At 41.1% G+C, this 25955-nt stretch overlaps 2 protein-coding genes across 7 annotated transcripts in view; one reads left to right on the top strand and one right to left on the bottom strand.

Annotated features, from left to right (window-relative positions):
- The window catches only part of LOC143264619 (uncharacterized), a 392045-nt gene that overhangs the window by 283603 nt on the left and 82487 nt on the right, over positions 1 to 25955 (top strand). The gene's annotated exons all lie outside the window — the stretch shown is intronic.
- Positions 18329 to 25955, bottom strand: part of LOC105664357 (uncharacterized) — a 79148-nt gene continuing 71521 nt past the window's right edge. For 3 of the 6 annotated variants that reach the window (XR_013038446.1, XR_013038441.1, XR_013038442.1), the window contains one exon: positions 18334 to 25662. Coding sequence is in view for 1 of the 6 variants with exons in the window: in XM_076532758.1 (XP_076388873.1) it covers positions 25447 to 25662 (216 nt within the window). In the remaining 5 variants the exon portion in view is untranslated. Of the gene's footprint in view, positions 25663 to 25955 lie in introns of all 6 variants that reach the window. The other 3 variants (XR_001097557.2, XM_076532758.1, XR_013038445.1) reach the window with 2 other exon arrangements.

Below are 25955 nucleotides of genomic sequence, written 5' to 3'. Positions count from 1 at the left end.
AATCTAACATCTAGGTAAGACCGTGTACGGCGATACGAACGGTAGTTAAGGAATTTGCAAATTTGTTTTTTAATAAAGATCCTTTACGTTTTAATCTTATGTGGGCACTGTTTCCATTTACATAAATAAAATTATGAAATTGCCTGTAAGGTAATGAAGTACAAATTATTCATTATAAAAGTAAAATATATAAGGTTTCTGACACCAATCATTTCATTCTTAAATACTTCTTGAAGATTGATATTCTTTCTTGATCTTTATTTATATATCTTTTTGATGTTGATTGATCCGTTGATGTTCCTTGATGTTCAAGAGTGATATTCCTTTCAAATATTGTATTCATATATTGGTACTGTGTATGACTCTGATGTGAGCAATGAAAAATCCATTCAAAAGGAAAATTGAAATAATTATCTTAATATGTGTCTGTCCGTAAATGTAATTTGCACAGTGTTTGTAACATTCTTTTGTATCGAAAGTCGTTGGAAGCTCGATGTTCAGGTATTGATATAGCAAATATGCTCAGTAACATTCAGCAGTATCAATAAGGATCCATACAAAGACCCTCTTACCCAATTCAAATCCCTCGGAGCTCTAGTCGAGGGTTAACTTTAAATCTCCTATGCATTCTCCTCGGGAAACGAGCACTTTGTCGTGTTGTTATGAAAATCTGCTGAAATATGTGCGACCATTTCGACGCGCTCGAACCGATCTAATGCCGTGTAGTATGAAATATTTATTCCAATCACAAATCTTGTACAAATTACTGTCAGCCCACTTCAGAATCGTAGATAAGAATGCAACCATTTGACGTATATAATTTTACCTATGAAAACCAAACAAGACATAGATTTAAGGAAAAGAATAATTCATTCAATCTCACTGATTGTTTCATTTTTATGAAGAATTTATTAGCTATCATTTTGAGTTACAGCCAAAAGTCCAAATAAGTCTCCTACTTTAGGGACCGATCCTTGCCCTATTAATTTAACGAATATTATTTCGCTAACAGAAGAAGTTACACTAATACCAACATCTCTAGTAAAAAAATAAAATGGTGATCAATTAAATTTCTACTGTCGACTCCTCGAGGAATTAACTATTCCTGTAAATCTTGAAAGATCTCCGCCTGAAATTTATTATTCAACCCCATACTTTAGCAAACCACCCCGTCCCTCAGTCGCGATGCGTAGCTAGCACGTCGCCATAACGATTCTCCGAACGAGCAAATAAAATGTCGTTGCTGTCCGCTGGAAGGATGTCGTCGAGCTGGCTCGTGGCGATAACTCATCGGATCAGTAGCGAAATTACGTACATCTCCTCTCGCGGTGGAATCTTATTTTCCACGGGGTGTGCGGAGGGATAGGAGGCCAGGAACCAGTCATTGTTCCCGGTTGACGAATGAAACGGAACCTGGGGGCTCTCTCCTCCGGTTGTCCTTGTCCGACGTGTTTCCGGAGGGTCCTGGACGTTCCCGGGGAACTCGAACGGCATTGGCAATCTGCGAGACTGGTGTAAGCCACGCGGATGGAATATTAATTCGTGGGGGTTAGGGTTTACCGTGTGTACGTGTGTCTCCACACGCACGTACACACACGTCGGCTATATATCCACGTCGTCGCGAAAATATATGTATGCCCCGAGCGTGCGAGACTTCCATACCATTTTTCTTTTCCCTTAGTTATTGGTTTCGTCGGTCGGTTGGCTGAGAAAGGAGAGAAAAGTGGCTGGCCAGTTGGGATCGAAGTAGCTACGTAAGGGTGCCATGGGAGGGACGAAGAAACAGGACGGTGCTATAGGTGCAACCTTCCTCGGGGATTTAAACCCTGGCTGACCGGGTTGCTCCCTGATATCGAACACGTTATTGTGCAACGTTTGATGACCTTTGACGTTTATGTCGAAGCAACTTTCGTACCTTGGATTTGTTGACAATGAATCTCACTGACTTCTTCACCTTTTTATCGAATATTCTGTCCTCCTTTTATTAATAACACGTGAATTGTGTTAAGTCCATCAATTTTTGCTCTGTCGACATATAATCAGGACTCTTAACAAGATTCACTTATGACATTGGAAATAATTTCTTTATATTTTTAAAAGATATATCTTCCATGTCTGACATGCATCGTTAACCAATAAATTTTGATATGCCAGCAGTAAATATGGCACAGTTATCGTAAACCGATGTTGTTACAAAGATAATGCATAGCACGTAAATACATGGTAGTAAGAAAGCAATCGGGCGTATTGCACCAAATGCTTCCTCGTGCCGTGTATCGTGAGTTTCCTTCTGCTAACATCGAGAACGAGATTCGCGGCTTACCTTTTACAGAGCGAATTACTCGCAACGCAGGGCGTGGCTCAATTATCGTAAACGACGCCGTTGCTCTCGGATTATTAAAGAAATCGGCGACCCGTTGCCGTTTGCCACTTATTACGCAAAGCGGCAAACAACGCTGGGCTGATTTAACCCTTTTACACGTGAAATACTTTAAACACGCATAAATATACCATTTGTAAACATTATTTCTATTATTGCAGCGTTTTCTGATACGCGCGATTGTAACGATATCGGAAGATTGGTTAAGTATCTTCAATTAGCTTCATGTACCATTAGGTCGATTATAGCTATCACCGGTATCATTCTAGATAAAGATTTGTTACATTACTAGTTTGTAACTTGTTTCAATATGCAGGTATTTATGGAAGAATCCTTTTATTGGATCTGTAGATTCTAATTCTACATTTATACAGGGTTTCTCCGATCTGCTGATACGACGATAAAAGGGGTGAATATCGTATAGGATCGAATTGGGTTCAATTCAGATGAAATGTTTAACATATTCAGTTTACTGAACGTCTTCGATTATATTGAACATAGATCATACAAAATATGTTCATTTGCAGTGAACATGTTATACTGAACGTTAAACTGTTATGCTTGTTGAGCCAGATACATAGCCAGTCACATAGCCAGAATAAGGATAAAGTATCCACAATCCGCATCATTATTTAGATAATTTTTCATGAAACTGTACGAGAGTCTCACAAATTCGCAGTTCTAATGTCTCCCATTCGTCAAAAATTACAAAGACTTAGTATATGAAGTAATTATAAAAGCGATCGTTATTGCGCAGCTAGCACGTTGGTAGCCGCAATATGATCTGGTGTCGGTGAAAGGGTTAAAGGACAAAACGAAAGGCAGTCGGTGCTGTATCGCTTCAGAAGCCGTAACGGTAGTGGTAGTTGCTCAACGTAAACGCTCGCTCCCATCGAGATGCAAGATAACCGGAGTTGCAAGAATACGACTCTAGCCCCTGGTTACTTATCTCGGCCTTCGATCCGCTATTGTCAGTCGCGTAATCGCCAGTCGATACAAGAACCCGAGGAAAAAATACGCAACTCCGACGAAGAAATTACGAGCGGACTCGAAACGTTTCGTTCTAAACTCGGTCAAATCTGTTTATCGGTGTTATTAACTGGCCCGCGCGATCGAAGAGGCTGCGCCGCAAGAGTCTGGCTGTTGCGGTTATTACACGACGGCAGGTTTATTGTCACGGTTCCGTTCTTCTCACGTCCCTTTATCTCTGGCGCTCGTAACATTGCACCGCTCGTTATCGCTTTCACGGTGTTCGTCGCGAAGATGCTGTCCGGCCATGGTGACCCAGGCCCCGTTACCACTACACGCTCTTCCATAAAGGATGTACGATCAAACTTCTTCGTGGAAGTTCTTGAAATCCATAAATTCCCTAGTTCGAAGTCCTCTGAATCTTTATTCTAAATTTCCAGATCCATAGATTCTCAAACTTGGACCCCAAATTTCTACACCGCTAAATCTACGAATATTTCCATGTCCCCAAATTGGACAGTCGTACAATTTGTATGAGCTGAAAGTTTGAAATCTCACTTGAACGAGCAGACGAGCCTGTTCTTGGTTGTCATATATTCCCTAGGGACGTAAGATTTTCTCTTGACTGTACGACTGGACGAAGGACATTCGCGTGTACACGCTTCTGCGAATTGCGAGCTCTTTATCGGGTTCGAGCGGGCGTGCTCGGTAGTCGCGTGCACGACCTCTTGCACTTCGAGTTGATGCACGTTTTCAAGATGAAACTTCAGGGTTCTCGGTTTCGGTGAAGTTGACGTGACTGATCCTGGCTACAGTAAAACTCGAGATGAAACAAACTCGATGGCGAGCACTCGATTTCTTCACCGCCATTCTGAAAAATGCAGCTAAAAATAATTCTCATCGGTGATATAATTTATTTAAACGGTTTCAAGTATACGGAATAAAAGTTTCGGTAAAGAAATATCGTTAACGTAATTTAAGACTGGAAAGGTTAAAAGATTAAGACTTAACTTTCCAATTTTAGCTCGCAACAAATTTCCCGTTTTAAATTACGCATCCAGCAGGAAGCCAATGAATATCACTGCACTCGAATCTCACGGTTCAATCGATTCGATAAAACGAGCACGCGCGCATACATTGCATACAATGATGCACGTTACAAGTGCAGCAAGCGTGGAAAACAAGAATTAACATAAAGTCATTGGCGTAACTACGTAGGGACCTGGGTGGGCCCCTGTTGACACCCAGTGTGGGGTTGCTTCCTTATACAAAAATTGGGACCTGGCTCTCCCTACGTTGTATGTCGATATAGGGTGTTTTCAGTTTTATTCATTTTTCAATTCTCAGATTCTTAGATCACAAGTTCTTGACTTTTGTAATTCTAAAGCTCCCAAATTCTCAATCATCCAAATTTCCAATTGTCCAAACTTTCGCTTTTCAATTTCCTGACTTCCCAAATTCTGAAGCTTCCAAATTCTCGAATCACCTAAATTCCCAATTGTCCAAATTTTCACTTTTCTATTTCCTAACTTCCCAAATTCTAAAGCTTCCGAATTCTCAATCACCCAAATTCCCAATTGACCAAATTTTCACTTTTCAATTTCCTGTCCTCCCAAATTCTAAAACTCCCAAATTCTCAATCACCCAAATTCCCAACTGACCAACTTCTCACTCTCCAATCTCCCAAATCTCAAATTCCCCAAGTATCCAAAAACCAAAATATGATCCTTCTTACACAAAAATCCCAATTACGCCAATGTCTACGATACGAATTAGAAAATTGGGAATCTCAGAATAAAATTATCAATCAGCGAACTTTCGAGGGTATCCTTAAAAGCCGAAGACTCTTTTTATTCCGTCCGAAGCGTCCTCCATACAGTTTCGTAGAATTACTCAAAAGCTGAGGGTCGAGCATAATTCAAGGGAACAGTTGCATACCATAAGTGGAACGTGTGTCTCGTCGTCGAGTTCTTATCGTGGCTGTTACTCCATGTCCCGAGCTTTCGTCCGGGGCTAATTGAGATCGTATCTTCTCGCTCTTTACGGTGTTTCGGCATGAAACAATGCAAATCTTGCGACAATGCGAACGTTGGACGTTTAGAACGTGTTTTGGCCACGTTTTGTGGATTCGATCGCGTACGGAAATTTAGACGCGAGCTTCTTTAAACGATTACCATCGACGCATAAATAGGAGCGTTAAAGCGACATCCTAATGGCTATAATAGTCGCTTAAATACGGATTCCAACTCGCGTATAATGCCGGCCAACGATTATTGATATATATTGGTCGCGTAAAATGGCTATTTATGCTCCTACGTTATTTGCTCAGCCATGTTCGATACCTTCCGTTCAGCGCAACGACCATTTTGTATTACCCTGGTGTAGGTATGATAATTTACGCCATTACTTATTGATACGCTTATGATACTACGTATACTTTTGTGGGTTCTTGCTTGATGTACGCTGATGAGTATTAGTCCATTTTACTTATTTATTTAATCGGAGGAAGTTGTTTCGTATACTTCAGTGCATTTATTTTTATGTTTCATTGTCAGCATACTCCATGATTGAAGATAAGAAGAGATGTCTGATGAACGCATTTAGTGCAAAAATAAAAGTCAAGATACAATCAAGATGATACTCAGTTTATCAACAATATTTGCAAGGATCCAATTATTAATAATTATGTAATTTTTATTATAACCTCACCATGAAACATTAAAAACCCTTTATTCAACCCTTTCAATCATGGAATAAACCTTTTAACAGTACAAAAATGAAACACCCTGTATACTTAATCGATATTATACGTTACAGTGAACGGTATATTTAAAAAAAGAATGTTGTTACATAACGAAGATTCAGCAAAAGAAACAGGTAAAGGGAAGCGTGCAAACTACCCTTTTGAAACAATCCGAATCGTCCCCCACGGCGAGCAGCCATGGAGAAAGTTGACTGTTCCGAGGATGGGACGTGTCGAGTGCGGTGCGAAAGTGCGGTCATAAAAATTTCACGTTTTTAAAAAGACAGGGTTGAAGAAAGGCCCTTTGATCTCGGCTGACTTTCTTTTTCCCCGCGGCTGTTCCCGTGCACTTTTACAAGAGAATATTTTTTCGCCAACGACCAAAGCCTTTCCTTCGTCATGGGGCTATCTGATGGTGAAAAGTTTCTCCTGTCAGTTTCGGGTTAATCGTTTGAAGACTTCGTGCTTTCTAAACGGTTTCACTGGGTGTTTCCCGTTTCACCTTCTACGCTGATTTCCGGTTATGGTACATTTCCTCCGATAGTTATGTGCTTCGTGAAATTAATATAATGCAGGATATACTGAACAGGTGAACTTGAACATTGGAGAATTCTCATCTACTCAGTGACTCATTCTGTTTTGTTAACTTCTCGTATTAGACTTGTAAATATATTGATAATGTGCAAGAATAAATATGTGTATAATAGTTAGTGAAGGTCTTTTTTGAAACACTCTGTAGATATATTTGTTTAATGAAATTAAATATTAGATGGCTATACTGATTTAATACAGTAATTTATTAGATACATTGGCTTAGTGTAATGGTATATTAGATAGGTAAAATTTGCGGCATACAATATTGGTTGTATAAATTTAATCAATACAGTGCACTACCTTATGAGTGTTACCTCTTTCAAGATGTACACATATCATTTTTTACAGAACCTTGTTCAGATCGCACAACATATCTATGGCGTTTCCATCACAAGGTCTACAATCTATGGTGTAACCCTCTTTCGAAACCTCGCCATCCTTTCATTACGTGCTCGTCGTTCAAACGTAGCGTCGTTCCCGGACGAAATGACTCGGACCAAAACCTCAAATTTCAAGTACTCAAGCATCTCGACGGCCTCCATGCATCCACCATTCGTCCACCTTACACCATGGCTTTGCCCAAGCTTTCCCAAAGGCCGATACACCACCTCGTAACTTACAAAACGAACACGCGTTCGCATTGTCTGCGTAATATCCACGCTTGAAACAGTGTCTGTCTGACAGTAAATCACGATTCGCCGACGAGAGGCACACCCTCTTGCTTTACAGCGTAACGAGCGTGCTTCAAGAGCTTGTTCTTGAACACTGGCCAGACAGACCCGAGCTGTCACAGACGCTGACACCACAGGAATTACAAAACTATGAAACCGGTGCTATACGTGCTAGAGCTGTACTTTCGATGTTACACAGATTTCCTTTCTCGAGTAATCTCGGCAATTTTTAAGACCTTATTCTGATCAAATCATTAGCCATTTTGTACTATGGATACAGATAATGATTAATAGGGGTGCAGTATGTACAGTCATTTTCGTAATCTCGAAGTTTAAATTGAAGTACCATAAATGGTATCTTAAGGTACTTTATCTCATGACAGGTTTGTTGAGATATTATATCTTAAAAATAAATTGGTGTACCATAAGTACACATACATGTTAACAAATAATATCCAAGTACATCACCTTGAAGTTAGTGGTTAGCTATGAATGTCAACCAGTTCCTTTGTATTAAAAATATCGACAAAATGTTTACCTACCTGTTTTCGTCAAGCTCCAAGCTTGAAATCGATATACCATAAGTATTATTTTAATGTACTTTTGTGTTGTTAAATGGTGTCTTGCATCAATGATCTAATACAACAAATCGCATCGTCAAAAGTTCTATTATCTCGAACATTTACAACTTACTCTGCAGTTCGGATTAAAATATAGGAGAAACTTGTGTACCAGTATAATAGATAGATCAAGAAATCATCCTGTAACAATCAATTACAAGAATAGTCGAGAATGTTGCTTTTCATTCTACTTGAACATTAATTTTGACTCGAACCATCGTATCGGATACAATACTCCCATTTCCTGACTCATCAATCAAGCTCTGTTCCTTTGCGCGCCATCGTTGCAACCCATCTAATTCAGAATGACGTTCAAACGCAGCATGAACATCCAAGTTCACGTGTTTCACCCAGAGAACGTTTATTTTCTCGACCGAGCAAACGACATTGTCCAAATAACTCGACGAATGTCATTACCGCGTTGCAATGTTTCGCAAGCGTCTGCAAACCCGCTCTCGTAACAATGTAAACACGTTACGATTTTAAACAAGCTCCCAGGAAAGAAAACACAAGTGTATTACTGTTGAACAATGTAGAAATTACGAATCTTCTGTTTATTTTAACTATTTGCGATTGGCAGCTTGCGAATATTATATCGTATTGTATCATATAATTATTAAATATGTTGTCATGAAAGCTCTGTGCTGCTACTACTATGTCTGTGGCAATATAACGAAATTCTACTATCCAAAGTCTGTATGTTATTACGTAACAGATCCAACATCCTGATCGATAACCGGTTGTATACACTTCTTACCGGTAATTTCGTTAATGCATACATATGTACGTGGTACGCGGTGAAAGGGTTAAGAAGTTAATGAAGAAATCACTTGACGCCGCGTTTTACGTCGAACGATTAAATTGAATGATTCATTCCCGATCATTTATCCGCAATTACCAGATACGTTAATAAAATTCTGATGAAAGGAGAAGCTGAACTCTGTCATCTTTCTTTTTGCCTTCTAACATACATAAATGTACGTCGATCGTGCGCTAATCGTCGCTTACGAACGAGGATATGGTTCTCGAATCGATTTGCTAAATATTTATGTTCCGTGAAAAGATGCTGCTTGGTTTGCGAGTCTCGTATTACCGCGAGTTACGACATCGATCGGATGTGTTTTAGTTTCGCCGAAAGGCCAGGAAGTGATCGTCGATTTCGCAGTCTGAATTTGTTCCGCTAATTAGACCATTGCACCACGTTTAATTAATTGCCGGTTTTTAAATCGCGAATTTATGGATCGATGATTCACGCAAGATTCGTAGATACTTCTGCTACCACGTTTGAAAGTTTCTGCAATTTCATCGGTTGTTTAACCTACTTTCCTTCCCAGAGTTATAGCCCTTTTGAAAATTTCGTATTTGAGGACAGATCCGTTCTTACAGATCCCCGCTTCCGCGTTACGGCGACGTAAAAAATACGTGTCTCCTGGAAAGCATGTTTCTCCGTAATCTGACCGCATGAACAACGACCAGGCCAATTATGAGGGGAACCGCGAAGAATTTGTGACCGGCCGCGTTTACCAGTCCGTGCTCGCGAGACTGCTGTGTTGAAGACAATCTAGCCTTTCTATCTGCTCGGTATCGGCACTCGCGAGCTCCATCGCGAGGCCGCTCCACGAAATTATCCCCGAGGAAAGAAAGGAAGAAGTAACGAGCGACTACGCGTCCGCGTAAATTGTTAGCTACAACAGGAGGGAGGATAAAACGCCCCTTCAAGACGCTCGATACACCATCCACCCCCTTCAGCCAGCACCCATTTAAGCCGGCTCTGGAAAACGTCAAACAGGACGAATCGCTACCCTCTGCTACCTTCCGATATTTAGTCATTTATTAACTTTTTACTGGAAAAGACTCGGATATTATAAATTGTTTTAGGGTCCGTATATATAATTCTCGCAGACTTAAAATGGGTAAAATGTTGCATCAAAAAATTAAATCTTTCTGTGTCTTAACAGAATCATTCATGAAGGATTAAGTTGTAGTCTAATTCCGTTATACGTGTTGCTTAAAAAAGTTTTGCTTGAACACCCAAGCGTTATCGTCAAAGGAAATGACAATAATAAGAGTCAATTAAATATACTATTATCTAATATTAGTCGTAAAGCATGGAGTTATCGTTCATAACGCTTGCAAATACGGTGAAATTACAGTGGTAACGACTTTTAAGAATCAGTAGACTGTGGAGAACATAATCGTTGGATTTCATACATTGTATCGTCAATACTGTATCTTAACGTGTCAGTTAATACCGCAGTTACTCCCTTGCTGATCGTTAAAGCGTTAACCCGTACGCGATAAGATAAAAACATTCTCATCATAAATGAAGGAACAGAAGCGTACATACATCCATAGAAAACGGCCATTGAACGCATTATATTCGCCTAGGTTGTTTTATTCAAACACTATAAAAGTTAATCTTCGACAGGGCTTTTATATTCTATTCGCTTCACACCGTTCGTTACAATCGCGTTAATCGCGTTTGTAGATACGCGCGGTTAATCGCGACGAATCAGCTACACAAGGCGTAGAATTGTTTTGTATCTACGGGACCGCATCATTTTTTTGTTGTACCCGGTTATAAAACAAACGGGGCCCGGGCGATAATCGCGCGAAGACACGCGCGCTATCTTAACGGGCGGCCGCAAATAATACGTAATACGGTTTTATATCCATAATGAAACGTTTCATAATGGCAGCTAAGCATCCACTTGTTGATACCATTTATGGCCATTGCACGCCGGTGTTTACATGTGTAAAACGGTCCCATCGACATCGGCACCAGCACGCACCCGTTAACTAACGTTAATACCGCGTACACACGCACGCGGATTTACAAACTGTTAACACGCTCCGCCGCCCAAAAACTGATCGTCTCACGGTTTCGTGAAGACCGTCTTACCTCGTCAAATTTATTCCGTCATGCGTGTCTTGATATGTGATCGGGCCCACCGGGTCCCGCAACGGGGTCACGTGATCACTAATTGAGATCTAACCTCAATTTGGCCGTTTAACGCTTCCTCGGCCGTCCGTGAACGTATCAAGAGTTTCCTCTCGTTTCGTGTAACCTGACTTGAACCTTGGCGTAATGCCTAGTAAATAGTGCTTCTAAATGGCAACGACTTGGGACTTAGACAGTGTTTCACAAAAATGGCATGTTTCAACTGGCTATTACACATATAATTATCTTTGCACACGATAGGATAAATTAATAGAAGGTAAGGAGTTATTGTGTAGATTAGTCTTTTCTTCAGGTTGTTCCTCGCATTTGTACGTGTTAGAAAACTTTCACAATTTAGAAATTTTTTTATTTCAAGATTAAGGTATTTGGGAATTCAGAAATAGGAATTTTGAGATGTGGACATTCATAAATTATTTTAATACCTGAGCTTATTACCTACTATCGTACTGCCTTACTTATCTCACTATTTTGCTAACTTATTTCACCATCTGATTATTTTATCTTAAATCTCCACCTGTCATATCACACGTGATATCGTCATATTACACATCCACCCGTTAGATCCCCAACGTTACACCGCAATGCGTGGTTATATGTTGTATCGTCACGCATATCACTACACATTAGATAGGCATACATTAAACCGCCAGGATTTGTATCCACACGCTACATCGCACGTTATATTGCCACGCGTTGTATTGGCAAGCGTATTGTCACGCACTGTGCAACAAAAGCGTTATAAAACAATCTACAGAGCAAATGCATTTCGTATCTTTGCCAGAATGAAATATTACTTTTGTTTTATGACCTCATTATTTTCATAATCTAAGTTCTATAATACCTCTGTTTTACATTGAAAATACCATACCTAGCCACAATGTTTCCAATATCCAAGAGCTACATAGTGAAATTAATCGTCCATTGTACCTCCTATACGTCGTAATCGAATAAACAGCCTATTAGAGTCGTGATAAATACAGGTGGGTCAGGTGATTCTTAATTGAGATTTAACCTCAATTTGGACATTCGGGAAATTGAGTAGTAATAGTTTAAGTTGGAATAGGCAGACTAGGAAGCTATGTGTGGGCTGAATATATTACGACATTAACATCTTGTATACGAATTGCGTGATTTGTAACGAAATCAAACGTTATTCAAATTATACGCTTCTAAAATTCAAGTTACTCGTAGCTTTTCTAGCAGACTCTGATTGATGAGCATAGACTTTTCCCAGTACAAGAAAGATTATGATGGAACATTGCCGAGGAAATCATTGGAATGTTACAGCGATTGGTGAGAGTTTCGCCATTTTGCCTAGGTAAGAAGGCTCTCATCAGTCTATGACTCATCAGTCAACGAGTCCGTTATAGCGAATAATGAGATCTTGCTTCACCGTTTCCCCTAGATCAGTTCATTACTTATACCCAGTGTACTTACGATAACCTCATAATACTTAGTTAACATTCGCTACACTATTTCCAACATTGAATTTAATGCCATATTTGGCTACCGGTATCCCAAGAGGCAGAAACCGGTAAAATTAATCGGCGATTGCGCGAGACGCACGCGCACCCGAATCGTTAAACGACCTATCACGGTCGTGATAAACAAAGGGTAAAAGGTCTGGAGGGATAATTTACATAGATTCCACTGGCGGGCAGATTTCTATCTGTTCGTGGAGTGTAATAGCATGCCGGGTAAGTTCGGTCATACCGCGGGGAGATAAGGGCGAGAGTTAAGAAAAGAGCATTACTTTCGTAGTAAACACACAAATATTTCTAGAACAATGGAAAAGTACCGTTGCGATCCTGATCGTTCAAGATCCTTCGGCGAACCGAGCCACGGGAATAGAAATGTTTTGCAGCATCGAACTTATCTCTCTCTCTTGTCCGACCCTCCTCCTTCTCGACCAACCCCATAGCCATTCTTAGATGACGTCTCTTGTCCAAGCGTTTTTGGCACTAGTTGTCACGACCAAAGGTTCCTCGGGAGATTTGCTTATCGGTGTCCTCGAAGAAAACACTCGAGATATTTATTCTAATATACTCTCAAGGATGTGTCGACCGATTAATTTCTTTCAATACTGTTAAACAAAGGAAATTGACATTCGCACCAGCGAAGGATACGCGTGCGTTGAATAACTATCTTTGTTAACTCTATGTTCAGTCGCTGTAATCAAGTACAGACTCTTTAAAATAAATGTGGACACTGTTAATGAGGTGCTGTTGTACCTGAGAGTATTCAAGTTCACTTGTTCCTTTTTATGTTTAATCGATTAACATACAAAAATCGTGCAAGTGTAAGACATCGGTTAACAATAGATATTTTTAAATCATCTCCACTATCATCGACGCTTACTCTATCTGTGTTAAAACGTTCACATTCATGTCAAAATGAACCAATGAACAAAAACACGTTCCAAAAATGCTGTTAGAAGAACACAATTATAAAGTGAATATCACGTGTTACGCTGGAAACCATCTTCCTTTATTCTTTCAATCGAACCCGTTCGAGCATCGAAAGATAAGCACGCGAAACGATATTCAAATATATATAGGCAATTTCCGTTTGGGAAACAGGGTAGCTCCATGCACTCGCGGCATCTAGATTCCGATGAACGAGCGAGCAGCGATGGTGTATTGATCTTTTTAGTGGCGTACCGTCTCCACAGACGCAATCCAACTGCTGCCGCTGCAGACTGAAGGTCCACATTTCCCCTGAGACGGATACGCTTCGCTATTCCTATAACACACAATTTGGCAAGGGAATATTGCGCTTGTGAATATACACGTTCGCCAATGTACAATGTCGGGAGAGCCTGCAGGTCGTGGACACAGCCGAGTTCCTAGTAAATATGCTAAATGGCCGAATCATTTTTTAATGTCCCGGAATTACAGTCTATTTTCCACGGCAGAAATTGCCGAGGTGTTTCGCTAGAGTCATGTTTAATATTAAAATACAGGAAACATTTTTAACCTCTTCATGATCTTTTTTAAGTTAGAAAAAGATACATTTACTGAAGTGTGATTTTGTTGACACATTTAGGTTAAGTACATATTGATCGATAAATTGTAAAACAATATATGTGTGCATATATGTGCGAGTGTTGAAGAGGTTAAATCGTAAGGCCTTTTATTCAACTTCCCCTTCTCCTTAAAATTTGAAGCTGACTATAGAAGATTGAAAATCCCTGTTCCAGGTATTCATTTGCCCATACCGATTCGCTTCTAATTGAGTCACCCACACAATTTTTCCGTTCGAATAATAACAGAAATACTGAAGATTTTGAATGCTACTCTCCAAACTACTAGCCGCTTTGCCCGTATATTCGTTCGGTGCTGGTGCGGGGGTTCGCTGATAAAACACGCAGCTCGCATTCGTTCTGTTGTCATCGGACGCGAGATCCCGAGCTGGACTAATTTAACGCGCACACGAGCTCCACTCGTACACCTACTCGCATAAACGTACGGTGCCGTCGCGACGCGAACCGAGTAGCCTAATTAAAAGCTTCTGCATCCAAAACGAGTGGACATTGCGTAATACGCGAGTGCTCGGTTCTGGAGATCGAGCAGCTGTGAAAAAAAGGCAAACGACACCGAAGGAAAACACCGAGTTAGTTTTGGAGGGACGCGTCGCAGCCGTCGGACGTCGGCCGTGGCTTCTCCGGCAGCGCCACTCCGTCTAGCTCAACGTCTACGCTCTGTCAACTGTTTTATATTTAATCCGGGCCGCTTTAGCTCGCAGTAAACAAACACTGTATCGCATAAGCGCCGCTCAAATTAGCCTCAATACCATTTCAAACGGCCGACTCGCATTTATGAAGATGACCGGGGATGCTGGCCCACCCGAGAGAGTTCTACTATACGTAGAAACTCGATGGATCGTACGGGGGTGGGGAGAGAGAACGGTGCCGAAAGTGCTGCCGGTAATGGTAGCGGTAGAGAGAGAAAACGTACAGTTGCGCGGTGGTGGGGGAGTACAGTGGTGGGATAATGGAGGGGGAAGCGGTCGGAGAGGTCTGGAGGGGATGCTTCTGACGTCACGAAATGCCCTGGGCACCGCCCACCGACATGCAATGGGCGGGAATCTCCCGACGATTTACGAGCTTCGAGGCGGACGACATCTAGTGGCGGCGCCATGAACTTAACCAGCTTCGACGGTGGCCATTACGCTCTCACGATTGGCTGCGTACGAGGCACCACGCGAATCAGACGACGATTTAAATATGGATTTTTTTTCTCGGCCACGAAATCGCGGTGACCGTGCTTCATAAATCAGAATTGATTTTCGAACGGAACGAAGGGTCATCGAGTCCTGGTTTTCATGGCCCTTTCAGACACGCATTTGTTTCCGGCGGTAAATCTATATTTGGCTAATCGAACCGACGCGACGCGACTATACAACGATACGTTTCCGTTGCTTTTTAGGAAGCAGTTAGCACGGGAAGTGTGTATGTCCTTTTTCGCGCCCGGTCGTGCTACTTGTCCTTTAATTTCACTGCATTACACTATTATAGCGTTTCATCGAAATATTTTACATTGACTGTCTATACGAATATTGACACGGTTAGACACGTGCTTTTATTTATATTTTTTGGATGATACGGAAATTGCTCGTTTCATGTTCTTTATTAGTCTCAAGGGAATGGACTTGATTAGGATTGGTCTAACTTTTGTATAACTAAGGTGATAAATTACCTTGGTCTGTTAATTACCGCTCTTGCGAAAGGGGGTAATTAGTAATTAAAATGACAGCTCATTTTTTTGGTAATCATTTTATTATTTATACAACTCTTATTCGGATAAATATTTTAAATAAACTACAATCGTCTGAGATAATTAAGTCTGTAGGAATATATTTTATATGTTTGTTTATAATTATTTATTTATATTCATATATGAGTACGTTGACTTTACGATTATATAAATGCATGCATTATTGTTGAATTTCGTTCACAATTGATTAAACAACATTGAGAACCTTGAGGAATTAGCGACTAAGTCACTCTTACGGTCGACCCTCAAACTAGGATGATAGCCAACTACTTATGTGGTAAAATACTAAATTCCCTGCATTGTCCACAGAGTAGACGATCGCATGATAACATTTAACAATAATACTAATCAAATTTACTACTGTAATAACAGTAATTAAGAGCTTTGTCAATGGTTTGAGAAGATCTGGAGCTAAGTATCATCGAAGCGATTAAAATCAGGAGTCTGATGTTCAGTTTACTGCATCACAAAGATGGCGCACGTTAACACTGCCAACCTTACCTTAAAAATTTATGGAACACTTACAATATTTATGCAAGTGCTTCAAGCTATAAATTATTATTTACTTGACACGAAAACATCTTATTAACTGTTTCCTCGTTAAAATTTATAATTATGTTCTATTTATATTTTACAGTAATAAATTAAGAGCCCTAGTTCTTAATTAAAAAAATGAAACGTGTAGGATTTTACTGTGCACACAAGTATAAAAAATGTAACACTGGAAAATTGCATAGTGTACCGATTCAGTGGAGATATTTTAAAAAGAAAATTCGTGACAGGGACATAAGATAAGCAGAAATTGGTCGTCGTGGGACGAAGCTACATCGCGGACGGTTACATCGGTTTACGGCTGTTTTAACGAGCGCCGTTGCACGCGACTCAGCACTAAACCAGCCTTACAAAACGCAGCCACACTAGTTTAATGTTTTACGGTCGAATTTATTATCTGTTACCTCCTTATATGACGGTACAATAACAATAATTGTCAGTTTTAATTCGATCGTAAATCAACGGAAAAGAATTTGCACCGTTTCACGCGGGACCACACGACGAGGAATATCGGGCCATCTGTCGTCACGTTACCGAAATACTTTCTTCTTAACTAAAACTTGCTGCGCTGCTTGACCGTGCCACTCTTTGTTTCGTGTTAACAGCGACCGATCGTAGATGGTGCTAAGAGCGCTACGATGCACTTTATTGACATTATCTGCATTTTATGATTCCTCTTATAATACGATTGTTACATTTTATACCTCTTCTGATACGTGTTATACGGCATATGTTTATATCGGCATCGGAAATTTATAGTCGTAAGGATGCGGTGCTTGAATTTGGAAATGTGCACTTGTTTGCTGATGGATAACTTTCTCAGTTCCTTAGTTTCAAGATTCTAAAAGAAAACGAAGTTTAGAAATTTTCATATCTGAACTATTTAAAGTCCTTGACTTTAATATTCCTTCTTTCCAAATGTCTAAAATTAAAACTGTCTCATTTTTCTAACATTTTTACAAGGAACAAAGCAATTACTTTCGGTATTGTTAAATGGAACAACTTGTATGTTATAATTATAAAAAGTTTTGAAACGTAGTTCTTAATTTTAAAGTTACTATCTGTCGATTAGCGTTTTCGTGCAAGACATTCTGCTTTGGGTTTCCTTTGTAAGGTGGCGCCACAGTACACTGCGCCTCATAGTGATTTTTAATTTGCGCCACTTGGAATTCTAGTGACATTAAAATTGAATCGATGCTGGCTAAAAATTGATGTTACAAACATTTTCCGGATTTGAATCACGTATCGCATAAATCTTTGATAACGAAAGAGAATCGAATGTAACGCGTATATCCTTAATTAAAGTACAAAAATACAAATGGAGATAAAGCGATAATGGAAGAAAAGAAAAGGTTTGTACCGGAAGCGTGGCAGATGTCAGAAGGCGCGAAAAGTTAATCCAGTTCAATGGACCCTTTGATTTTTACGAGCAGTAACGTAAGTGGGGTCTCGTGCTGTTTTCATCAACACAAAATCCATGGTATTTCTATGGGTAGCGGCGGCTGAGAAGAGAGAAGACAAGTCAAACGTATCTGGCAATGTCATCAGTTACATTTATGACGCCGTCAAGGATAAAGTGAGCACCTTGAGGTTGCATCATCGTCACTTTAAATCCCGTTTACCCGCTCGTAAAAGTCTTTGACGACTTTGCCGGAGAGCTGCCGGTACAGCACGGCCAACTTGCCTGCCATAAAGTCAGAAAAGGAGCTTCCCTTGCCCCCTCTTCAGTTTTGCCAGCCAGGAAGTCTAGACAGAAAAGGACTCGACGTTTTACTTACCCATTTTCCGATGATCGTCCCTCGTTATTCCAAATCAACACACAATCCAATAACAGCGATTGATTGTAGCGGTTCATATCGCTAACGTTCCAAGGCTTTATTGATCTTATTGTTATTGGGAAGCAATTTAGAAATTCATAAACTTGAAACCATATCGAATTAGCTTAATAAATTTTCAAATTTGCATATTCAGAGATAGACCATCCATGATCACCAACATTTTAGTTATATTACTCATCTTATTGACATTATGCATATTGCTCATATTACTAAAATTTGCTCGCAGTATTTATGAAGTGCTTTATTTATTACAGCATTATAGTCCTGAAAGAGCATAAGTCCTTTTTATTTTGGTTAGGGCATTTGCATTGGTTAATTTCAGCTTTTGTAATTCGCTTATAAAAATGATCGTATTGCGGCAACTTTATTGTCCCTATCATTTCCATTTTTACATTTTCACGTGTTTTGTACAAAAGTTTTATCAATAACCATACAATCGCGTGTTCCCTAACCTCAACTAATGCTATTTGACTATCTACGGTGGCGCGACGCTCGTTATTGGTTCAGTAAACTCGTTCATGAATTGGAAATGTTCTACTACAGTGGCAGCGAAAGAAGTCATAAAATGAATAAAACCGTTGCGTATCGGAATATCATCGTATCATCGCTACAACACGTATGCCAACCAACACGGTATACGAGTCAACAAAAAACATTGCGTGTATATTTGAACGTTTGCCGGACCGTTAAATTTTTCGTTACATAATGTTGTGTCGCAGTTTTACAATTTATATTTTGAGAACATTTATATTCAAATTTGATAACGTGCATAGTCATTTTTTTTTAATTCATATCACTAGTGATATACACATTATATAATGCAGGTTTTAAGAATATAAAGTTGAACGATATTATAAGTTCAACTTTTTTCAGTTTGATAAATATGCCCTATTTACACGGTGGCAATATAACAAAAGTATACTGTTCCTAAATTTATCCTCTATGCACATGTGCATATACTGATTATGTGTGTATTATCAATCTTCTGTAAAACTTTCAATCTCAACTGCGTTTTAAACAACCTTTGACCGTAACATTGCTGAAATATAAAAAAGTACTAAAAGTCAGGAGGTGTAGAAGAACATGCTAAATCACTGCACAAATACGAGTTTCATATATTTGAGAAGTGTTTCCTACGCTGTATATCGGTCAAGCTGCACCTGTTACCCCTGGAGCGAACGTTAAACTTCTGCAGAAATAGTGATAGCAACAACGTATAACCTGTCAGTGACACACAAAGCGTATCTCAGTTCAGGAGGTTAATACTTTCTTCTGTTGTTCAACCTGTATGGTATACGGTTCTTTTTACGACCTCTTAAATGTACAGGGGATTCCCAACAACACCCGTCAATGGCTCTCTCTTCATCCCCGGTAAAGTCACTTGACCAAATAAACGCCGGAGCTACAGTGAACCTTTCGAATAGACAGCTATCTTCCATAAGAGGACAATAAAATAAAACTCCAAAGAAAGTTACAGCTCCGGATGATTTAGGCAGTTGTGACGGATCTAGGGACATTTCTGCACGCCGTTACCATTCGTCATACGGCGACCTGTTCATTAGACATGGTCGAAATCCTTGGAGAACCGATTGTTCGAACTTTCCCATCGAGGAGTATCGAAAGTTTCGACCTATCGCTCCTCCCCGAAAAGCGACTGCTTTCACCGCGTCAGTGAATCGCCACAACTCGTTGTTGCCTCCTAAATCTTCGATTTGACGTCTCATAGATGGCATACTGACGATTTTCTTTTCGCCCGAAGGAGACCCCCGTGAAACGTTGCGTGGCGCGTTATTAAGGTCAGCCACCTGCCGCTCGATGGAGCTCACTTCAGGGATGAACACTATTATACCCCTCTGTGCTATAGCTATACGTAACAGCGGGCGAAAGGTAAAAAAAAGAAAGAAAGAAAGAAAGAAGAAAAGTGGAAGAACGACGAGGCGGCGAGCGGCAAAAGAAAGAGTAAGGAGGAAGAAGGACGCAGCAGCGGGGTTTGGTCTGGCTGAACAAAGAAAATAAGAGATGCGAAACGACGACGACGCGCCGCGCCGGAGATGGTACAAGAGGAAAAAGACGGAGAGAGAAAGTTGGCAAGGACGAAGAGAGAGGAAAGAGTCCCGGGACTCCTGGAGCCAGAGAAGAGAATAAAGGAAAAGCGAGAAAAATGTGTCTAACCTGGCAGAGGCAATTCTTCAGCCAGAGTTGCCGCCTTAATGCTCGTACGAGAAAGGCGATTGGTTCTCGAGAAGAGCCCGTGGGAAAGATGGCCGCCATTTCCCTCCAACCACCCGTGGAAGTGTCCCCCCTCCCACCGTCGGCCTGTCACTCCGTCTCTGTTACTCTAAGCGCGGCCGTGGCGGCGACCTACGAAAGAAACCCCGTTCGAGGAATAAAGGGGGAGAACACCGCTCGGAGACTCTTATTCTTATTAACTGTTTAATCTTTCCACGTGACGTACGGGACGCATTAAGCTGCGCGGAGCTTGTTTATATTTCGTTGGAGCGCCACGAGGATGCGGCATCTTCGTTACGGCTGAATTCAACGGGGGGTTACCTACCCTGTTGCCCTCTTACTTCCAGCCGTTTTTCTGCAAACTTTAAAAAACCGACCTTCCTACTTCAGAAACGCTGGTTAAAATTAGTACGGCAGACAGTTGATTCACGGCCAGGTTGATACAGTCGCATTTTTTTAACACTTTGCAACTTTTTTTGTTAACTCTTTATTGCGATATAATGTACTGTTCGTTCGTTACAAGGTAGTCATTTGTACTAGCAAGGGCGAAGAACAAAGAGAGTGCACTTGCTTCTCTTAGTTCCTAGAACTCATCTTGTAGCATGTGCACATACAATGATGTACACTGATGTTACTGAATTATTTTCCTTGTCGATTATGCAGATGTCGTGTATATAATTCCATAATTTCTTAAATAATGTCGTACAATTAAATTTGATTGTACCATTAATCGATCGATGTCGCCCCATTGGGGTGCACAACGTGTACCTCAATACGCTACGTCCCTGTTTCTACCCCTTCACTAGAACGCTTACCCTATAATAAAAATCTCCTTCAAGAACATTCAGAACGAATTTCTTATCAATGAAGGAAGAACTGATTGAATTTTAAAACGATGAGTTCTTCCGAATAATTTTAATAGCTCCCTGTCCGTTCGCGAGCACGACTTGGAAAGAAAATTACAGGTACGTTCGGTCCGGAAGAAGAGTCTTGGAGGGTAAGCGGTTATCATGGAGCAGGGTGGTCGTAACGGAAGAAAGAGAGGCAGAATCGATCTAGTTTAGAGGGGTTTTTTGCGGAGTAAAGAGTGACAAGAATAGGGGGACACAGCACCGAGGGTGCAGCACAGATAGCGCTGAGTTACATCTCTCAATTATTTGATAATGCCGGCGACACCGAGCCGAGGGGAGCTCGTTAGAACTTAAAATGAGCTCTCCCGTAATCTTCTCAATGTTTATACTTGCTTCGTAAATCTCCGCGAATCTCGGAGCGGACATCGTCGCAGCGAACAATGGATGGCGCAAAGTTCTCGAAGAGTTGCTCTCCTGGACCTCGTTTCAAATTTTTATGCTGGGCTGCTCGCGTTTCCATAAGTAAAAAAAGAGAAACCTGAACGCGGACCAGTCGTCCTGTTCTCTGACCAGATTCTTAATTACCCGTTTCTTTCTTACTGTCCTCTTGGATAAACAGCGTACACGGTGCTGATATATGGACGTCATTATCCAGAATCCAAGGGAATTTGTATTTATCGCTCTATCGGAGAGCTCCGAGCACGTAGGGGGTTCCCGATAAATCCAGTTTCACGCGGATTGCTCTACGCTCGCGCCTATCTTACGATCGTCTTACTTTCCTCGCGTGTCTTCGACTATCGGCTCGTAAAACCCGACCCGTTGAATCCGCGACGGTCTCGTTCGTTTGATCGTGACTCGAACGTCCTTCTCCTCCGCGAATCGATTCGCCGAGTCGATCGTAAAAGAAGAGAATTTACTCGACGATTCGCGATGTTCTCTCTAGGCGAAATCGGATTTTTGCGAGTGATCGAGCCGATGTTAGCAGCAAGGAATGTGCCTAGAGTAACTTAGAAAAAGGATTTCGTAGAAATTAGATGAATCGTGGTATAAAATTAGGTAGACGGGAATGATCGTTGCCAGATCGGTTTGTCCATCCGTTGGTCGTAAATAGAGTGGTGACACCTCGAGAGGAGAGGAAAGAATTCGACTGCAAACGGCGAAACAACGATCGTGTCTTACAAACCTGTCGGCCCTACTGTCGCTCGCGCGAGGGCAAAGGCGAGAGGCAGCAGGGGCCACGGAGCGTAGGGTGAGATGGTTTAGGTAAGAGATAGGATTAGTCGTTAGCGGAGAGACGGAGATCAGAGGTTGGGTATATCTAGATTAAGATGCATCGTCGGAGAAAGAGGCGAGGCGAGGTAGACAAAGGGAAAAGAAAAGATGGGGAAAAGGGGCGAGCGGAGAAAGGATGTGGTCGGTCCCCTTTCGGGGCAAAGTGACGAACGACGACGCGGGACCTTGAATGTCTTTGCTTGTCCATGGGTCTCGATGATCTCCTGAAGGACCGAGGGGTGTGGAACAAAGTCAAAGGAGCACGAAGAAGGGAAAGAGAGGGCCGGTGGTGCGCCGGGTGTGACGTACGAGCACAGGGACCACCCTTGGTGATCAAATCCCGCGTCTTCCAGACGGTTTCACACAAAAATCATATTTATCGCGTTGCCTACCTGCGGCCAACGGCGTGTCATCCTGTTCTTTCTTACCTTTATGGCGGAACGGGGAGGCTCCTCTTCTCTTTTAATCTTAGACTATCGTCCGTTATGGTCGGCCAGAGTAATTGCCTCGCAAGGTCGAATTTATTGCAAAGTAGAAACTCGCTCTTGGCTTAACCCCGTCGACCGAGTATGAATGTATAATGATCTCGACACGATACGAATTGCCCCGGGAGCGACGATGTAACGTGGGAAATCTACTGTCTCTGCCCCCTCCCCCTTCTTTAACCTACTCTCCTTTTAATTCGGGATCATCGTGATTTCATTATCAACCGCGCTTATCTTTACGTTGTTCGATAAACTCGGAGCCTACCCTCCTTGAAAGTATCTTTTGGCGAACAATGAAAATACGTGGCGACCCTTTCGATAATTGCCAGGCGAAACACACACTGCGAGATAAGGAGGATAGTTGATTATCGTTTCTCGTGGACCGCGCAAAGGTGACTATTAAAGTAAAGAAACACATCGGGTATTTTAGTAATTGTTGGAATTGGAAAATTAATTTCATGTGGCTTTATTTTGTAAACTATACAAGTGTCATTTAGTTCCTATCACTTTCTTTTATCTGTATTCTTCTAATAAGTATTTCAGGTAAATGTGGGTGTTAACCACTAATTACATTATTATATCGTCTCGACCCTTTTTTAGGGTCTTCTTCAGATACCCTTGTCCTGAAAAGAACAAAGGGTTGAAGCGTTATAACAACACAATTAGTGGTTACCACCTATATTCATTTGCCCAATATTGCTCATGTATTAGACATGAGACGCTTTAAATGATCCGAACATCAGGTATTGAAAAATAACATCCCTTACATTCGTATAAGTAAAGATAAAATGTAGAATAATTTTTTTATGAAATTTTTTATGCATTACAAAGGTTAAAATCTCGTGTATAACATTTCGATTTATTTATCAAACAGCATTGACTATTTATTCGAAAAAAAGGCTCGAGGGATTGAATTGTAAAAGGAATCGTTTGGAGGGTTGAGTCGCGATTACTGAAGCACTCAGTAAGTTGATCGCAAGTAACGAAGGAAGAGAAAAATAAAGACATTCGAGAGCCTATTACGAGCGGCTCTTGAAACAATAATCGATTGTTATTGACGCCATGCTCGTTGTACAGATCGATAGAAAAGAAGGGGCTGGCGGTACCCGAGCAACCGCGAAACGCTGGTTACGTCATCGTTACTCCTTTTTATTTACAAGTTTCCCACCCCCTGGTTGGCCGGTAATGGCGATAGATGCGTGGCGAAGGAGGAGGGTCGAAATAGACACAGGGGGTTCCTCTAGACCGGGGCGATTCCTGTGCAAGGGACGAACGCCATTCCAATAACTCAAATCCGACTCAATTTCCCGGCAAGAAAGTTTGCCCGCCGCCTGAAAGCCCCCGACGACGGTGCCGCCACCAGTCGTCGATCGGTTTATTAACCCACATCTTTATTACCGATTATTGCTATACCCTTAACGTTCCTCCCATCTACGAACGCGGTAAAAATTTCGCGGTCTTTCCTACAATCGTCGATCGTTACGACGTATTTCCACATTTTCAACGATTCTCGGATTTCCACCGATGTAATAGAGACCTCTGATTCAGACGCCAAACTTATTCCTTCCATTATGTATTTTTCAGGGTCTGCATGACCTGATTACTGATTTTACTCGCTAATGTATTTTCAGCTTACATAGTGCATTCGTTTTGATATTCGATCAAAACATGTTTACACTGGACGTGTAGTCGCCACAAACTTCTTTTAACGTACCAAATAAAAATTTGTATTCGTTCAATTTATCGTGCTTTGTATATTCTAACTGCTGATGTCTTAACATTTCCAAACGTTGAAGTTCAGAAATGTGAAGACGAGTCGCTCAGAAATGTAGAAATTGAGAAATATCAAATTTAAAAATCTTTCAGTGCGCAGAGCTGCTTGAAAACGCATTCGAATATCACTGACCCACAGCTGTTTAAGATAGAAATTCTCTTAATAAGGGATGTAGCGCCCTTTTGTGATTAAAAAATCGAATTCCAAGGAATTCTGGAATCGCGACACGGAGCACAGGGTAGCTGTTGGTGGCCGTGCAGACTAGGGGAAATGAGAAATGCCAGCGATGCCCGTGGCGTGTTAAGAGGGCTATACGGAACGGCGTCGTAATGAATTAAGGGAAATCAGAAATTGCTTTAAATAGCACCGTAAAAATAAAGTTTATTTAAAGGACGGAGCTCCGGAGAAGAGGGGAAAGATGCAGACGGGGCTCGTAGAGGAGCGCCTGGCAGGGAGAGAAGGAGCAGAAGAAGCTATTCGTGCCGAGGAAGGGGTGCTAAGTCGACGGTGGAACGTGTAGCACGGAAATTGCCGAGAAACGCGTATTAAAATTGCTGGATTTAATAGGGAGATAAGCCGTGGCGGGGGCTACGAGCCAAAGGAAAAGAAAAACTCTCTTTTACTCTCGTACCGTCGCGTCGTCTCTCTGTCCTTCTTATCCAAAGCTTAAACCTCGAACCACGCCATCATCCTCTAACGTCTACTTCTACAACCCTTTGGTTTCATCCCCTTCACACGCGCGACACTTCATTCACTGTTCTTCCTTTTTCCCGCCTGTCGTTATTTCCGTTCTTCAACGCCCGTTTTTCAACAATATCTTTTCCGTGCTTATGGTTATTTTGCACTTTTCCTGCCAGAGATGCGCGTCTCAAATTGAAATGTTCGCTGATATTGCTCCGATGATCTTGTAGTTCGCTTTTTCCCGATCGACATGGATCATCTGATCTCTGAAACATATGAAACAGATATCTTTAATTTAGATAATGCTAAAGCATATACGATTCAAACTTTGTTACATTGCTCACACTTGTCCACATCAGAGCTGTGGTTTAATTAGTTATGCGATTAGTTAAAGAAAGATGTAATTTGAATTGCTAATTGTAGTAGAAAATTAGTAGCAGAACTCATGGATAAAAATTATATTGAGCCCATGAGATTAGATATACAAGGTTCATATATATTGTATTTGCGTGAACCTTCAATGAAAGTGCATACCTAAGTACAGTTTCTAATTTTATAG

This window comes from Megachile rotundata, chromosome 1 (assembly GCF_050947335.1).
Source record: "Megachile rotundata isolate GNS110a chromosome 1, iyMegRotu1, whole genome shotgun sequence".
NCBI lineage: Eukaryota > Metazoa > Arthropoda > Insecta > Hymenoptera > Megachilidae > Megachile > Megachile rotundata.
This window is presented reverse-complemented; position numbering and strand designations above follow the sequence as displayed.